The following is a 19,371-nucleotide window of genomic DNA, read 5'->3' on the forward strand; positions in this document are numbered from 1 at the left end:
GGCCGAAACGCACTGAATTGCGCAACACCCTGCTGAACAATAATTACTGAGAATATTAATTTTAACACGTTTTGTTGCGCAGTACTCTGATGTTGTTTTGTTACTCATTCTGCTGTAAATTGGCTCAATTTTGACGCGCAAGACGTAACCGGTAAAATCCGGTTTAGGATTTTCAAAATAAAACATCCGGAAGTAGTTCGTTATTTCTTGCGCGGCCCGGTACCAATTGGTCCGCGGACCGGCCCGGTGGTTGGGGACCACTGCTCTAGTGTGTGCGTGTGTATCTTATTTAGCCAAGATGCTGTCAGTAACTGGGAGTTCTTGAATCCAAGACCAGGTTTTTGCAGCGTTTGTCATGCCTGTCAGATTTGGCTTAGCAGGTCTAATTTTTGGCGAATAATGTAAAGGTATAAAAGCGAGTTGGGAAAAGTTAAGTTGTAATAAATCTTTGGCCAGACTTCTGCAGGCCGTTAGACGTAATTTCATTAAAAAATAAAAATAAAAAGATATTTACTTAAATGTTAGCATTTTTAATTATTAATCTGTTCCTCGTTAGCTATATGGCGATTAATCCTTGTACTCTACTGGAGTTGCTTATATTCCGGTATTTTTGGTTCAAGTCGCATCCAAGTTGTCTTGAATGTGTGACGAGGCGCGTGAGCGTTTTGTATGTCGGCTCGTGCCGCCGCCGTGGCGTTGAGCGGGTTAAAACAGACCGTCCTATCAGTGCTGCTCGGAGCAGTCCCAGCCTCCGCCTTCTCCTCTTCTCCCCTCCGTCCCTCCGCTCGGAGGGGAGAAGCAGAGCACAGAGCCGGGGCCTGCGTGTGTGTGGCTGTTTGTCATTCTGGCAGGACACACTTCAATGAGAAACAGCCCCTCTCTGCTCGGGACTTGTTGCTGCCGTGTCGGGTTGTGTTGTTTGTTTAACTGCGCTCGCGGACATTTTAAATCAACCGGGCGTCTTTTTTTCCCCCCTTCCTCTTCTTCTTGTTTTTATTTCTGGTGTTTGCGAAGCGACGCCTGCTACGGAGCCCACAGGAGATAAGCAGCGCAAACACCCCGGGAGGCACGAAAACACGGTAGGATACGAGAAACCCTGGTCACTCATTACTATTTGCATTCGGTTTCTTCAGACTTCTGTGTTTCCTCCAGAGGAACGCTGAACCAAAAATGTGCTCAGTTTGGTCCCTTTTGGGATCTTGGGTCTCCCTCATTGAGCGTCACTAGCAGTATATAAAAAAATAGCTAAACGTCTCACTATATTTTCTTTTCACACCATACTGCTAGATTTCCTTTAGCTCTCACGAGTTATTGAAATTGCCCTTGATCTCTGATCTTATCCATCGGAGAATAATCCCACCTTACTGTAAATTTAGTTTGACTTACTTTGGACAAACTTAACAAACTATCCTCACTCGACCATACACAGACACTCCTATTAATGACTTGCACGGATTTTGAGCTTGTCAGCTAAAATAAAAATATCAGTAATTGGACAAAAAACTAAGCTAAATCCGAACATTTTTCATTGATTTGTAATCAGCTAATCGCTTTAAACATTTGCCTTTGTTAAATTCATAAAAACCGGCTGTTTAACTCTGACACTCAGCTCGTAGCCCTGAGCCAGCCGCTCCACTTGGTATGTTTAACAACCCAGCTGTGAGTAAGGGCCCTGAGGGGATCATATATGACTAAAAACCACTCCTGACAAACAGAAAGCTGTCAGAGAAAGCTGTATCTGAAAGCCATGCACAGCGGCTGTGCGTGGAGGTGAGGGGGGGGCAAGTGCCTCCTGTTGATGTTATTATTGTGAGGAGCAATGTTGTTATTAACAGTCTCTTGACTGATACCTGGTAATTGCTGCCTATTAGTTTTAATTAAAGGGAAGTGGGATGCTTTGCTTTGCCTTTATACTGCTGCCCTAGGTCTCAGCATCTCTCTCACACACCCCGTAATCATAAAGTTGACATGAAAGACGGCAGAAGGAGCACTTTATCACCTTCATTGTTCCAAACCAACTTGCACCGGGAATAATGTTACAAATTGGTGTTTTGGGCTCGTTTAATGTAGTGAAATAATTCCTCTGACAGTGTGTTTTTATTCAAGAAATGGCTGGTTTATGGAAAAGTGGGGGCAATCAATACTTTGATATAGTAGTATATATCAATAATATTAATAATCTTTATTGTCATTATAGAAAGGTTATTATCATTATAAAATCTGATCCCCATGTAAACCAACCCCATTTTGGGATTGGTTTATGTGGTTCATTTTATCTTTTTTTTCAAATCATAAAAACATGCTAGTAAGTTATATTTTCATGGATTTTAGCACAATAAATCTGGAAATCTGATGTTTTGTGGTCCATTTCTGGTTATCCATTTTGTAAATTTTTTTACCTGCTCATTATCTGTAAGAGCTAGAAAATAACGACATTCAATATATATTTTCAAATATTCTTTATGTTATAGTATTGACAAAATGTTTATAGTGTTATAAAATACTAGAACTCAAATACTTCTAACCTCTAGTCTTCTTCCAGCAGTATTAACTTCCACACCAACGAGTGTTTGCAGTGCAAGTCATCGGTGCTTTGATATGTTGCATCCGCTGTGTGGGAAATAGATGGGATTTTTACTTGCTGACCAGTCACAAATGTTTTGTCAACTTGTAATATTTCTAGACTCTTGGTGAAGACAACAAATCTCTTTCATAATGCAATTTTTAAAAAATCCTCAAGTGCCATTTTTGAAGCCCAACCTCGAGTTGCTTTTGTTCTGGTTTGACTGGGCTCAAAAAAGCTCGTCTTTTTAGACACAAGACTGATTCTATCCAGAGTCAGTCCAAGATGTCTCACCTGCCTGTTAACGCCTCTACTGGCATTTACAAAGATCCGAGGCCGAGAAATACAATGTTATCAAAATATGCATACTCTTTTTATACCTTAAGCATCTTATGTATTCAGTGGCAATTCAATTCTTGAGCATCAGGCTAGCTTTTAAAATCAGTCCAAGCTTTTGACATCAACAGAACCAAAGTGAATGACTTCATCTGGGTTTCCCTCGGTGTATTTGTGGCTCTCCAGGCTCCCAAGTTATTCCCTGTCTCCGCCTCTTTTCCAAAACCTCGCCCTCCAAGCCCACCTCTGACCCCACCAGACTCCCGTTCTCATATTTCGCCACTCGCTCACATTGAGGTGTCACAGAGCTCATAGCTCGCATGCGTCGCGTGTCGGACGGGAACGGCGGATGTTATGTGACATATCGTTTGCCGCTCAAATGCAAGCGCATCTATTTTATCGCATAAAAATATTCCTGGAGCTCAAGGTTCTGGCGGAAATCATTAGATGATTAGCGCAAGTATAGCTTTACGGACTTACCGGAAAATGTATTTCATATCATCCCGGTCTCAACAAATGGGTGGCGGAGCGCATCGTGACGCCACGTAGCTGGTAGATGTTTCTGTGTGTGACGAACGAAGGTGTCAAATCTCGTCGCTAACATGAACACAAAAGCAAAAAAGTCTGGGCAAGGTGAGAGTTCATCTATTAAATTGACTGAAGATACATAAACCAAAAGCTGGAGTATAGACATTTTTTTTTATAAGCATGTTTGTGAGCCTGCCTCTTTATTATTGAATTGAATATAATTTCAGATGTTTGTATAGCTTTTCTTCAGGTTAACTTGGAAATTGAGCTATTATTGTTAAAGGTTAATTTTCTAAACATAGAAAAGTTATTGTTAGGGAACCTCAACTGTGGAAAAATTGGACTGATGTTGATATGCGATAATAACACTGCTGTTATGTTAGATTTACCAACGTTTTACTTTATCGTTTTTTTACCCGATTACTCAATTAATCGCAAGGATAACCGATAGATTACTCGATTACTAAATTATTCATTTACAACAGCCCTAACGTGTTCCCCTGTTTTTTTTTTTTTACGCATGAAGAGCTTCTCAAATCACGCCGTGATGTAAATTTGGACATAAAATGCTGAAGTTACTTCTCTGTGGAATTGAAATCAGGTGTGCTTTTAACCACACAAGCCAACACAGCTGCTTTCTTCTATTATTAGTCTAAACAGCTTCACAAATTGAATTAGTTTTTTTTGTATTTGTTTGTAACCCTCTTGTAAAAAAAACCCTATAGAAATGTAAATTCTAAATGAATGAAAACATAAGTCATAGAAAGAGCATTGTTGTTCTCTCCTAGGACTTTTGAAGTCATTTTTTTAAGATACATTTTCTAATATTTAAGGAGAAAGTAGGAAAGTCATCCACTCTGGAAATAAAAAAAAAGTAAGAAAGGTGTTTTATAAAGGTGTATGTAAAAAAAAAAAAACGTGTATACATGTTTAGCTAAAGTAAACCAGAAATAATTGGGATATTTTAGTTATAACTAGTACAGATGCCATCTGGCAGCGATGGTATAAAATGCTACAGCTTCAGTTGAATGTAGTTACCTCAAATTCAACATATTTGGGCCCAGCATGACTGACAGTACAATCTATATGTGGTAATTTATAAACCATTATGGTTATTCGTCATCCAGTCAGCTGTGGTGAGACCAGATGTGCTCCAGACTTGGCAATTTGTAGAGCAAATCGAGTCCAAATGCCAAGTCACCACCAATCAACAGAGCAAAGACGCAACAAATGGAAAGTCAGAGAGACAACGGCCACATTTCTGCTCAATAAGATACGGCTGGCTAAGCTCAATGTAACGAAGCGGAGTTGTAAGGCACATGAAATGTCACATCGCAGCAGCTTGATCAGTGTGGTCTCAAAATTTTCAAAAGACTGTCTGATAACGCATACATAGCTTGTTATACATGATCTACTTGTTGATGGTTACAATAAAACCCCGTGGGGTGTTTATTTTGTTTAAATGCTCTTCCACTGCTTCTTAAAATGTGGGGAAAAAACTCCAATTGGTAAGGGTATTACATTACAAATTACTTTTGAAGTTGGTTTTAAATGGCAGACTTAGGCATGTAAAAAACAATAACCAGATCACTGTTTAAGACTATAAATGATGGTGTTCCACATGGCTCAGTATTGGTTTCCAAGTTAATTGTAATTCTTTAAAACTTTATTTTTTCCAAGGATTTTTTCCCCCTGAAAATATTTATTTTATTTATTTTTTGTTATTCCAGATAGCATCTGCTTTTTGCCAAGAGATGAACAAGCACACAAATACTATATATGTACAGTATATATCACTCTCAGGGTTTCCCCTACATATACAGTAAATGATCGTAACACACCACCACAGAACAATAAAATTCACACCTTCAGAATTAAGTTTTATTTATTTATAGCCTATATTTGCACACTTGTACTAAACATAATAAGAGTTTGAAATTTCAAATATGATGAAATATTAAAATTCACTTTAGGTTTAAAACCCAACACCTCCGGCTCCTGTCTGTCTAGCTGCCGGATAGACAGACTAGTGGCTGTACTCAGGAGTGAAGAAAAACTAGAGATCACAGTGCAAAGTAGAGGGAGAGAAAAGGTGAAAGAAAGGTACTTTAGAGAGTTAAGTAGAATGCATTTTTAGTTCAAGCCTGACAAAATGACCCTAATGTTTACATACGTTGCATTTGAACAACAAATACAATATATAGTTTGGCCATCATGCATAATGTCTGAGATATAAGGCTCCCTAGTTATGCTAGTTACTCAGTAGCGTTCTTGTCTCAGACCACCATCAGTGTTTTAACAAATCCTAGAGTAAACCCTGATACATATCCATTGTTTGCAGAGGTTCTACTTATTTTTTTGCTTTTAAAATTGAAGTTTGTGTCATAAATGTGTTCCCTGTGGTCTCAGAGGAGTGACGGTGTTGGTCCCAGACCTGCGGGGAAAAGATCATGGCCCTGACTGACTCCAGTGGAGACCCGCTGTTGCTCAGCAACAGTGGACACCATCCTTTCAGCGCCAGTGGAAATGCTCCTTCAGTTACCAGTGGAGAAAACCGCAGCCACCTGGACCCCCTCTCTGCTGCTTGCAGCTGCGACCTCCTCCCAGCTGAGAGAGACGGAGACATGGCGGTTAGGAACGGAGCCATGAAGCTGCAGCAGGGAGCCCATGTCCAGAGAGCCAGCAGGCCCGTCCAGAACGGTGGGCTGGTCAAACTCAACGGCTCGTTGAGGAATCTCCCGCCATCAGCGGCTGCGTCTCCGTCTTCTGCCGTCACAGACTCCCAGAAGCCAAACAGACTCCACGTGGCCTCCACCCTGTCACCGACAGCGCCTTCTGCTCTCTGCTGCCCCCACTGCCACTTTCACTCCACCCTGTGCTGCCCCTGCGGACAGCAGGACTGCCCGCTTGTCCGGAGCCCTGCCGCCAGCCCTGGGCCATGCGCCAGTCCACAGCCAGGTAGCACCTCCTCCTGCCCCTGCTGCCTCTCCACCTGCACATACTCTCACCATCTTCCTCATCACCAAGCCTCCCCTATGTCTCTGCATCACCAACGCTGGCAAGAGCACCTGCAGAGCCAGATACATCCTCCTGGGATCAGGTTGGTGCTCTGTCTGTTTGTCTTGAATGAATGCTGCTTACGCATCCTGGAGATGGCTGATGTGTCTTTCCAAGGTCTAAAGACATATTTTGGAGGGAAAAAAATTAAATATATATTTCTTGCAAAAATAATGTTTGGGAAAAAAAAGACTTAACCTATTATTTCATATATGTATATTGGATACATTTCCCTACCGTTTGGATATGGTGGGGGGAAAAACAACCATGCAACTGCTCTGCTTCAGTTAAGCATCCTGTGGTCCTCATAGCATCACTATAATTAATATAGAACCATAAATGGCAACAGGATGGGAATTGACTTTGGTTGGCACAGTTTTACTTATTGGACTGATATGTTAAAAAATAAGTAACATCAACCAATGTCAATATATCATTCATTCTTTGTTTTATCCATTATCTATTCACCTATCTGTCCTTTTGTCTGTCCAATATCTATTCATCCAGCCATCTGTCCAGATTGCGTGTTGAAGCCCTGATCACTCTAGAATTGTACACAGCATATTCAAAGGGAACTTTCTGGATCTGGGTTGAAATAAAAAAAAAAAACTGGATTAGAAATAGTAGAGATTTGATTAGTTGGCACAACAAAGTTGTTGTAGCAACAATAATGACCAACTAAGCATATAAAAGACAGGCCTGGGAAGTATTGACACTTAAACACCTCCGGTTGTCCATGTTCCTTTATAACGTATCACACACACGCATCCTTTCAGTCAGGAATTACTGTAGGAAGTTGTGATTAGGAACCAATCTTTCGAGGCAATGGAGGAGAATACAAACAGAACCTTATCATGTTTTGTCACGGCTAACTGCTCCTAACACTTCCAGTTCAGCTGATGAAAATGATCTGAAGATCATGATTTTCTCACCTTGAACTCAGCCCTTCTTAAACACCATCAGCGATTCACATGTAAGCATTTTTGGCTTATTTGGCTACAGCGATCATGAAGGAGTTTTTTTGAGCGATACCAAGCTTGTGTGTTCAAAATGTTAAGATGCAAAGAGAAACAACAAACAGTTTGCTCATTCTTGTTAGCTAAATGGAAGCTGAGAGCAAACTCCCACATGAGCTGTGTGTAAACATGTGGTAACTATGTCTTTTCTGTCTGAGGTGGAGTTCTGGACACATTTTTTGGTAAACCTCTGCTCTTCTGATCCCTTTTTTTTTTTAGTGCATCGGTTCTTTCGATTTGCTGTCTGAACCACAGCCTCTCCTATCATCCTATTTTAACCCTCTTTAATGCCTTTTCTGATCACTTGTATAATTCCTGAACAGTTTGAGTGTTTACTCATGTCACACTGCTTTTCATTCTTGCGGGGGGACACTGACTTTCCTGAGAACGTTCTCCACACCCCAAACCATACGTTTCATTAAAGAGAGTGGCATTATGGGTGGTGCTAAAAGATGAGGTTTGTGTAGCTGCTGCGGGCACATGCCCCAGAAGCTGGTTGCTGCCTGGGTGGGCAGATGCGTCTATTGACCTTTGTGGGGTTTTTTCCACTCTCTACCTTCCTACCATCACGTTTTCTTCCACTCTATTAACACTCACTCAATCTTTGTTTACTACTACGTCAGAATGGAGAGCAGATGTAGGATTGGACGATTCTGTCTTGAATCTTCAACCTTTTTCTCATTTACCAGATGAGGCTTTTATGACCCAGCCTGGGTCTGTTTTAAAACTGCACCATGTCCTATAGAGAGGTATTTGCTGGGTGTGTGTCAGATGAGGTGTGTAGGTATTCACACTAGTTGGGACGTTCACGTTTTTCCACATAACTACAAACTTCACCTCATTTTATTGGGATTTGACATGAAATGCCAAAGCGAAGTAATGGAATAATTGTAAAGTTGAACAAAAAGATGCACTCTTTTAAAAATGAGCTGAAATGGAAATTTGGGCTGATATCGATTAAAGGGGATTAAAGTGACTTTTTTGAGCTTTACATCATGTCAACTCCTAGCAAGCAGCAATTAGCAAACATCCGGTGGTGTATGATTGACTTCTCAGAGCAACGCTTGTAAAAACATTGTTAAAGGGATAATAGAGGAGCCAAGTTCTGATGACTTCCTGAAGGCAGACTTTCATAAAGAGCAGGAGTTTCTTAAAAAGACAAAGGCCCAATTTCATGACATTAAATTACAAAGTCAAAATTCTTTTATGTCATATTTGACATATACAGCATTTTTATAACAACTGAAGACGACATAATTACTTCATTGTGCTTTCAAATTAATTTATGTGACTAAAAATCACATAAATTAATATAGCATAATAAGCATAATATTGCGGTTATGACCGATAACTGATATTTACCAACATATATTACATATATTTTACTGCCCTTTCAAAACCTTGAAAAAAATCAACCATGCTGCTTCTGTGCTTCAGCTAAACTCCCCACAATCCTTTGTTGCATCACTATCGCTATTATATGACCAAACAAGCACCACATGACCAACTTCTTCTCCTCCTGAAGCAAAATATTGGATGTTTCTATCAGCTCAGTTTTATTTATTGGACCAACATATCAAGAAATTACTAATATCAACCAATACCAATCTTAGTGCCGATTATATCGTGCATCTCTAAAAATTTGTGTGAAGCAATCAGGGTGGGAATCAGCACTTCTAAATCAGAGACCATGGTCTTTTGCTGAAAAATGGTAGAGCGTATTCTTTTGGTCAGGGACGCGATTCTGCCTCAAGTCTAGGAGTTTAGGTATCTCAGGGTCTTGTTCACATATGAGGAAAAAATGGAGCAGGAGATTGATAAACAAATTGGTCCTGCAGTGATGTGGGCTTTACTGGTCTGTCATGGTGAAGAGAGATTGGAGCCAAAACTTGATTTACTGGTCAATCTACGTTCCCACCATCACCTTTGGTATTGAGCGTTGGGTAGTTGCCAAAAGAACAAGATTGGTCATGACCCAATCTGGTTCTCACTGCAGCTCCAATGAGTTTCCAGTCCATGACGAATGGATGTTTTGCTCCCACATAAAATCCAAATAAAATGCCATGAAGACTATGGAGTGACAAAATGTGGAACAATGTCAGGGATATGAATACTTTTACAAGACTGTCTACATTGGCCTTCTTCTGCCACCTTAAGACCATATCTCTGTTTTACTTCAGTTCTCCACCCCTTCATTTATATCCTTAAAGAGCTTTGTAGAGGTGAAACATATCTTGCACACACATAAACCGGGACTTCATACTTTTATTCCACTCTTGGTCATTTTGGGAGTGAACGGTCATAGTAGATGGCATCAGGTATCAGCCTGAGCTGCCTCAGAGCTGTGATCTGCCAGATTAGTCCAGGGATTACGTCTATGATCACAGCTCTCCTGTTCCTTTCTTACACCCTGAGAGTGATACGTTGAAACATTAGCTGTCTAGGGATTAATCTGTGTTACGTTTCAGACCTGGTGGGGGATTTTTACGCCCCGGTCCCCGCCTCACAAAATGGTAATCCATTCCATTTAACGAGATTATCCTATGCTTGGTTTCCTAATGTTTCTATTTTGAGAGCGATCAAAGACTTGTGGCATAACCCAAATTTATAAAAAAAGTTTAATCACCACTCTTCCCCGACCCCCTCCTCTGATTCCAGATATGTGTTGAAAACATTAGGAGCAAGTTTTTTTGAATTGTGGGACGATCTATTACAGGCATTTTCTGTAGACAGTGTTATTAATGTGCCAGCAGGTTTAGAGATTTTAGCCAGAGTAGTAGAGGAATGGGTGAAATCCCAGTTTCACTCTGTTTTAGCCGAGCAGCTCTTGAGCCAAATGACTAAAAACCAAAGGTTGGTATTTAGCACCTTATTATTGGTCAATGAGAATGAGCTTTTGTAAGACAATTACTCATTTGCTGCAGATAAATGCCCAAAGGATGCAGTGCGAGTGTTAACCTGGAGTATAGAATGCAACCGTCTGCTGCAGCTACAGCTGTGTCGCGCACACAGATAGGAACAGCAGTCCAGAGCCAGAGCTTTGTAACCAGAGACCAAGAATAAAACAAATTATGTGGCGCCTCAGGGCACCTGAAGTTAAGCCAACCTGCTTCTACCTGCACTGTTGACCCTGCTGGAGTTGCCATGGCGCTCCCTGACACTCAGGCATCCAGGGTCACATTGAGTATTTAACCTCTCCCTTTCAGTCTCTGCTCTCCTGGAGGTAAATGTTTATGTCTTGTTCCCCAATGCCTCCCACAACAGCCCCTGTTGTTTATGGCAACCATGGGTTTTAGTTTAACTCCATGCCTTCTCAAAATACTAAATAATAATAATTTTTTAAAAAAATGGTCTTACTCACTTGCTGGCGCCTTCTCAGGAAACATCAGTTTTCTTAAGTGGAATGTGTTTGAATATTGAATATGTTTTTTTTTCCGTTCTGGTTGCTATGATGTTACTAAGCTGCATCAAATCAACACACCCATGTTGCAATTATTTGACAGTTATTTGAGGAACCGTTTATTAAATAAAGCCATTTGGCATGTATGAGCTGTTCTGTAATAAAAAGTAAAATCAGATTTCTGCGATGCAAGAAGATATTGGAACAGCTTTGAAATGTTTTCTCTCTTCTTATTTCTGTGAACGGTCATTAATTCATCATATTAGGAGCAAGGGTCATATCACGCCATATTCAAGTGGGAGAGCGTCTTTCACATCATACAAGATGGCCACTGAGCTCATCGCCTTGTGAGCTTTCAGCATATATTACTCTCATAGTGGAATCACATTTATCTCAGATCATAATAAACATAAAGGCCATGGAAGTAATAATGATCGGAAGGAGTCTGTTGGTTTTTTTCTATCATTTTAAAGCCCCTCATTTTGCTGTGTTTCCATTGACCATAAAATTGCGCAAATTGGAGTCACGAAAATAACTACACTTAATGGAAACACAGCTAATTTTTTTCTCGCTAAAACGTTTTGTGCTAAGATGAGGTGGTTTTTCAGCCATAAAGAAATTTGTGTATTTAGTAAAATTGCAGTGGAAGCACTTTTTTGCATCAGAATACAAGGAGCTTGTTGCTCCAAAACCATCACACCAGTTTGCAAACAGCCGCAACACGTAGCTGGCGCCACCAGAGGTCTCATGGCATCGCACAGTTCATCAAAAGTTGAGTATGTCATTCGAAAGTGTTGAATCCACAGCTCTTCTGTAAAAACGTCAACTACAAATTCCCAAAAATGCCACATACAGTACATACCCACTTCCAAATACAAGGAGCTTGTTGCTCCAACACCTGAAAAAGATGTGAGTTTAATTCAATTTCTTATTGAATGTAACCATTGCAATTGGTAAATTGTGTTTTTCCAACATTAACAGAATATTGAAAAGGTTTACGCACATTTGCAAGGAAAAAACAGCAAATGAAAATGGTATGAATTGCTAACTTTGAGTCTTCTCTCAGTAACAGCATCCACACTTCTGGTAGGCTGACCAAACAGCCAGAACTTCTTAGCATCGCCTGTTCATTAAGTAGAAACAAAAGTCTTTTTTTTACCCTGAACATTGTCTGATTTCCTTCACCAGTCATTTTGTTGCCGTTTTTCTTAAGTTCAATTTAAAAAGATCTATTAAGTTCTACTTCCTTACCTGTTTCAATTGCTTCTTTTCACAAGGCAAGGTTTTATTGCCTGACTCGCATGTTGTAAAAGTCAGCTGAAATGAGACGACTCCATCTGAAAAAGGCGTTGTGTGTGTATTTATGTGCATGTCTTGAGACTCCAGGGGCAAGTGGAAGGCCTCTGTGAAGGATAGGGAGGAGATTTACAGACATCCTGCAGGTCTCCTCCTCCCATCCTCTTTGCACCGTAGGAGGAGAAGCACAAGGTTAGCCAGGGATACATGTGAAGCCATCTTCATTCTAACAAGATAATGGATAGTTTTGTTGGGTTTGTCAAAGGAAGTACAAATTTTCTCCCTTTGCTTTAAAAAATATGATTTTCTGGGGTCTACAATAAGCCCTGCACATTCTTGAGTTGTTGTGCACAGGGGCTTTTATATCCTTTTATCAAACTTAGCCGCCATTAGTCTGAGATAAGGGAACTTACTCATCTCTTTCAGACTGGTGGACAAGTTCTGCTTTCAGTGCTGCTCATCAAATGGCTTGATCTTGTGATCATTAGTAAATGTGAGGACCTTCATAAAATGTCATTTGATCATAATGCGTTCTATCTTGGTCAGCATGTAAAGGAAAACTAGCTATTAAATGGTACAACATGCAAAGCAAAGCATTTCATCTAGAAAGCAATAGAACAACGTTTTCTCTGTTTGGTTCTCAGTTTACAGTTAACTCCCTGAAATATGTTATCAGCAAAATATGAGTGAATGAGTCATTAAATCAGAATACATTTGCTCGTTTTAGTCTAAATCAAACCAAACTTTAGTTAAACTAAAGACCATGGCTGTGTGCATCAATTTGGATATACTGTATGTTTAGAAACTTAAGGCAGTTCTGCAAAAATGTTTCTCTCACCGAAAACCCATACTGTATCATTGGTGAATAGGTTAATAGTGATTAAATATTTGTTAGTTGTACTTTAGAGCTTCTGAGATTTCATGACCGCACATGGCTTGATTTGAGCTAAATATTGGAGGGAGTCTACATCAGCAAATGACTGATTGACACAAGAAACAAGAAGTTCTGATGAGAACATCCCAGACAGAACCGGTCTAACAATGGCTGTGGTGTCCTTCTTGCACAAATACCTCTTGCTTTATGCAGATGCTGCAGGATGCAGTGTGTAACCATATGCGTTCACCTGAAGCTGTCCTGGCGTCACAATGACGTTCAGTTTTTTCACTCCTTAAATTAGGTCATAAATTAACAGAAAGATGAAGTTCCAGCATACAATAATTGAGTCAGACTCTTCTATGTCCGCATCTCGCTGCGATTTTGTCTCCCACACCTGTTGGTTCACTTTTGCTTTTTGAAATGGTTTGGGCTTTAAAAGGGGGAATTTACAGAGAAGTAAAAATGGTTCTAACTGCAGCATCAATCAACAACCTTTGTTTTTGAGGGTGTGGGGTGCTATTATATAATACAACTCTTTGGTGTAAGTTTATTTAATAGTGACCTTGTTTGTTCATGAACAAATGAGCTGTAGAAATGAACAGGACGTGAAAGAAGGCAACACTAAACCCCCAATGCCTCCACCTCTGCACGTCTTCTGCACACACCTTCTACTTTTTAGACAGTTCCTCATACAGACCAGTGATTTTATCTGGAAGTCTTATCTACATGTTGACTTTTAGTGACATTACTTCCCTCGCACAGGATTTACCCAGTCACAGTTTGTAGAATGCCTTTCAAATGTATTCCGACTCCTTGAGCTTTTGCCTATTTTAATCACATTCAAACCGCAAAGAAATGAAGTCTGGTCCGCCTAAATATATGCAAAATATAGTTCTTATTGTATCTATACACCTGTTACACTTAATAATGTAATACTGACAAAATAGTGCACCATTTTCAATCCTACCTTTGTTGCTTTCAGTAAAATAAAAAAGTTAAATCAAAAGTGAAACAAACACAACCGCCATCACATCTCAACTCACCAAAGTCAACACAAAAAGACCTCAGCCGAAATAAATACACCAATATCCATAACCCAAAAAAAAGCACCTTCAGTTGGACAAAATCTCTAAGTTTGAACAATAGGAAAGAAAACATTGCCATTTTTTGTAAAACCTTTGTGCACATCCTTGTAAAATGTATTTAATTTTCTCTAGCATGCACTATTTTTTTGATGCTCTATCATTTAAAACCCCCCCAAAAAATCCTTTGACTTTTGTGGAGTAGTTTGCTTTAAAACTTTAAATTTGTCCGTGAAGCCACGGTTTTTGGTTTAAATCCAAGACTGAGAGGTAAGAGGCGGAAAGCGGGCCAGATGAAGATGTCACACAGAATGACAGCTTGCAACCATTGGCTGCAGCCCTCAAATCCTGACTGTCTGCTTGGAATTTATGCACGCCCGTATTTCACCTCGAGGAATTCAAGGAAGTGACAGGTGCAGACAGAAAAGGCCGTGCTCACCAGTGGCTTCAGTCATCCCAGAGAACTTCATAAACACACACACTTTAGCATGAACACATGTTGCTATGAGCTTTTTTCCTGCATTTAGTGCCTCAATGAAAGCTTATTTGGAGGTAAATTAAATAACGCAAAATTCTGAGAAGGCTGACATTTGGCAGAAGCACAAACCCACCGACTGAAGCAGAGTGGACATTTCCGATGCCTTTGCTGTCTATGCCTAGTGGGTTTCCTCTATGAGATAACAAGAGGAAGGGTTCCCCAGTGGAAGGGAATTTAACCTGCGTATTTAAAGAGTTTGGTCCTGTTCTTGTGTTTTTGGGAGGCCTGTTAGAAACCTGATGCCCTATGAATCACTGTTTGTTGCTTCAGAGACAACCGACCAGGTTTGCAGCTTTAACCTTTAAATGCCAATCAAAAAGCTTTTTATAAAAAGTACTTTATTTTGACAGTGTTTTAGATTTATGGCATATTTTTGTGTTGGAAATCATCAGCCCTTATTGGTCATATTTTACTAAATGTTGGAAGATTTAGTTTTTCCACAATTTCTGTCTCTGTGTACTAATTTACAGCTAAGGTTATTTTTGTAGATGGCTTTGCTGGTCAAATACTGACTAAAACACTACTGAGACTTAGAAATCTAATATTTGTCACTTTACTGTAACAGTTTAATGGAAAAGTTTAGAAGTTCACATCCACTCAGCATAAATGCCTCGAGTTTTGGGCTATTAGTGATGAGTTTCTGCCCCATTTACAAGATCAGTTACTTGTTGGAGTTAACTGTAGATATCCTGTACAGTTAACTCCAATAGTGGAGGTGTCACGGTACTCAGATGTTGTTTTGTTACTCATTCAAGTTGGCTCAATGTTGACGCGCAAGACGTAACCGGTAAAATCCGGTTTAGGATTTTTCAAAATAAAAGATGCAGAAGTAGTTCATTATTTCTTGTGTGGCCCGGTACCAATTGGTCCGCGGACCGGTACCGGTCCACGGCCCGGTGGTTGGGTATAGGTCATCAAATCAGTCTGTCAACCACGTTGCCTGTAGGGATTTTTTATGTCCAGCAGGTGTCAGTATTCAGTGACACAGTATCGACACAGTATCAATACAGTTTTGCTATTTGTCGAAACGATACATGACTCCTCATTTACCTCTCACTACTCCACACAGTTTTGTAACCGTCTGGTGTTGTCCTGGCTAGATAGGAGGATATCGGGAGAGGTGTTGAGCACTGTGGTTTTCTGCCAGAGGCCCAGGATTGTCCATAGATTTTCCACTGGAATACAGTGAAGCGGACATGTTAAATCACTGTGTCCACACAGTGAAAGTGATGTGACATAAGGGTGAGGGCTAACTGTCAGCAGCAGGGTGCTTTTAAAGCTTAAAGATAAAAGTATTAAAATTAAGGCCTTATGCTGTCTTAAATTTATTAAGACAATAAAGTCAGAGTCGCACGCAAACATCGAGTTGTGTGACTCGAAGCGTTGAAGCTAATGGCAACTAGCTGCTAATATACCTTTTCTAGCTAGCTAGCTTTGTTCCCTCTGTCATGGGCATAAAGCTGGATTCAAGCTTCAGTTCCACCAATCATCCCCTACATTTACAGTTTTCTTGGTCTTAAATTTCACTCAAGGCAGCAATTAAAAAGGTATTAAGTTTTAAATTTGACTTGCAGATGCCTTGCACACACAACATCCTTCAGATCAGCCTGGACATAATGGAGTGTCCTGGTCATGTAACACTAAAACAGAGTATTTTAAGTTAAAATATCAATATTATTGTTGTTATTTGACATGATGTCAGTATGCGCAAGTGCAGCACAGGATCATAGAGCTGAGCATCGTCAGGCACCAGCTCTCATTTGCTCCTCTGTCAGCACAGTGCTGAGTGAGCGACTAGTGGTCGGTGTTTACCTTATTAATTAGCCCAGTGATCCAGAAACACACTGCTCCTGGTAAATAGACTGACAGCTAAAGGAGAGCAAGAGAAAGTTGGTACGGAGGGGCAGACGAGTGGCGAAGGCAGATCGGAGCGACTCAGAGGAAAACCGACACGGCGGCTTGTTGGCTGATAGATTTTAGAGCCTCGTCAGTCAACACCATCCTCCTCCATTACCTTCCTTCCACCTTCTTTTTTCTGCATTTCTTTGTTTTCTGTACCATACTGTATGTTTTGCTTTCTCACACATCACTCCACAAACTTCAGATATATTCAAATGCAGCCAATTCCTGTTGCCCCAATGGATTCTTCATCAACCTTATCTTTTGTTCACCCATCCTCAAGTATTCTGTGGGTCTTTCCAGTTGGCTGCAGCAAATTCCCATTGGAAGTGTTGCACAGCGAAATTCAAGCCAGACCTATAGCAGACAAATAGATAGGCTTGACAGCACCGCTCTGAATCCATTCCAAGTGTTTTGTTCCCCTCTCCTCCATGTTGGGCCATAACTTTGTCCTGAGGTCTGCAGTTCAAGGCCATACAAGGAAAGTTAACCGACTGCACAATGAAAAGACTTGCATTCCCAACACACTTCTTCCTTGGCCATCAGTTCAAAGGCAACCAAGGCAATATTGAACTTATTTAGTTCATAAGTTAACTGAGAGGAAATCAGAATCAGACATGTTTTTCTAGCTCACCTCTGACCTGTGGAGAAAAATCTGATTCATTTTTTCCCCCTTCACAAGCATGTATTGTGATGTACTATTTTTTGTTATGAGGTTAGTGGCTGTTTGATGCAAAAATGGGCAAGGTCTATTAATTTGTTTTCTGCACTATTGAGGATTCTGCTGCTGTGAGTGATATGGACTTAAAATTTTATCATAATATTCTAGAACTATAGTGATAACTATAATAGTGGTGATTAAAAAAACACTTCTCAGTACTTTTTTAGGGAATTGTATGGTTGAGAGTGCATTGCACAGCACTTATACCACAATAAACACAAATGCTGCTCTTGAAGAAGATTTTAAAGGAGAGCAGTTTCATAAAGAGCAGTTTCATTACTAAAATGCACACAGTAATTGCATTTAATGTTTAAATATTGTTGCAATTTACTTATATTTATTAATGCTTTCATGTAACCAACAGTCGAGAAAATAAAAAGAAATCTGACAAAACTCTGAGTTTTTGGGTTTTTCAATGTCCTTCACTGGAGTTTAAATGAAATCGTGATAAATCAAAATTCTTACAATAAATTTTTCTAACAAAACAAGAAAGCCTAACCCAAAGTTGTTATATTCTAGGTGAAATTTTCAGAATGATTTCACCGCTTATATTCCTCTGTTTGGTTTTGATTTATACTATCTCCAACTATCACATCTCAGATATTCCAGTTTAATGACAAATTTGGCTGCTTTTAGCTGTTAATCCAGACACAATCTGCTCCATTGATTGAACTAAAGTTTGATGACCTAAAAGTTCTCAAGGGACTTGAACAGAGAGGTTTTTGTCTCGCTCCTCCCTCTGCCGTTTCCCCCTCAGACATGTTTCCCTCTTCTGTCAACCATTTTATCCCAGATCCCATATCTCCTGGTGCCCCGCTGTGATCAGGTGGTCATATCTGATTTTCCTACTTCCTCTAGCACACACACACACACACACACACCCTCTTCCACTTTTGCTGTTAGCATACCGGACGCACAAACACCAACGCCCGCTCCCCATCTCACACACACACGCCCACCCCAACACACACACACATATCTCCCGCTGCTCTCTGGAGGAGTTGAAGAGAAGTCTAGATAAATCTTTCACAGCTAAAAGCCTTCTGTGTTTGTGTGTGTGTGCATTTTGGGGTCAATACCGCAATGTCATGAAGGACTATTAGAGACAGTAGTAGATAACATTTCACTAACACTGTGCATTGGGAGTATGGGCTCTGTTGCTTTTCAGATGGTTTATAGGACCTTAACTACCAGATATGCATGATTGACAAGCAAAAGGAAAATGTTTCCAAAATATTTTACCAATGAAAATCAGATGTGCATTCCACCATCTCTACTTTTATTTTCCAAAGTAAAATCCGTTGCAACCAATTGCCTTTAGAGGTCTATTTAGTAAATCTAATCCATCCGCTTGACAATTGTCTCAGAATGACAAATGTAGAAGCGGATTTTCTGCGGTTCTACCTGCCAATCTCCTAGGGTAAGTTTCCACCAGTTCTGCAGATGTAGAGACTGACAGTTTTCCTTAACCTTCTGTGTGAAATAGATCAAACTTGAATGAAGTCTGTCGATGAATGTGGGTTTTTTTCTTTTCTTTTTTTTATGTCTTGCCCCAGATTTCCATTAGGATTTAGTACTGAGCTTTGACTGAGCCATTCCAGCACATGAATGTGCAGGGTTTCCACCAGAAAACCTTCTAAGCCCGGTGGTAGGGAGACTAGAGCAATCCATCAGTATCACACTGTGTTCTTGTGCTGAAAAATGTTAAAAGTTTTGAAATCTTAGAGGTTCATGAGAAGGAATCATAATTTGGAAACAATAGTGAGGCCAACAGGCAGGTGCAACTCAATTCATCAACTATAAATCTAGCTTAATCTGTCTTTGCTGTCACTGTGTAAAAACCCCTATTTAAAATAAACAACACTTGGCGGTGGGGCTGGTAAGTAAAGCCTGGTGGCCCGCCAGACTTGTAATACACCAGGGAAACTGATATGCTTTATGCAAAACCTTTCACTGTGGTTAATGTTCTGTATTTAGCTTCAATGACTTTCTTTTCCCTATAGTACATATGCCTCCCCACTGCATGACGTTGCCACCACCATGTTTTAGGGTGTTGAT

General features: G+C 40.1%; 1 protein-coding gene across 6 annotated transcripts in view; it reads left to right on the plus strand.

Annotated features, from left to right (window-relative positions):
• Nucleotides 1–19,371, plus strand: part of disp1 (dispatched RND transporter family member 1) — an 85,167-nt gene that overhangs the window by 52,742 nt on the left and 13,054 nt on the right. For 5 of the 6 annotated variants that reach the window (XM_023347531.1, XM_023347527.1, XM_023347529.1 and 2 more), the window contains one exon: nucleotides 5,837–6,527. In XM_023347531.1, the coding sequence (XP_023203299.1) occupies nucleotides 5,878–6,527 (650 nt within the window). In that variant the 5' untranslated portion in view covers nucleotides 5,837–5,877. Of the gene's footprint in view, nucleotides 1–797; nucleotides 1,080–5,836; nucleotides 6,528–19,371 lie in introns of those variants that run through there. The other variant, XM_005812767.2, reaches the window with a different exon arrangement.

The sequence above is a fragment of the Xiphophorus maculatus genome, chromosome 15 (assembly GCF_002775205.1).
Source record: "Xiphophorus maculatus strain JP 163 A chromosome 15, X_maculatus-5.0-male, whole genome shotgun sequence".
In the NCBI taxonomy this organism is placed as follows: Eukaryota; Metazoa; Chordata; class Actinopteri; order Cyprinodontiformes; family Poeciliidae; genus Xiphophorus; species Xiphophorus maculatus.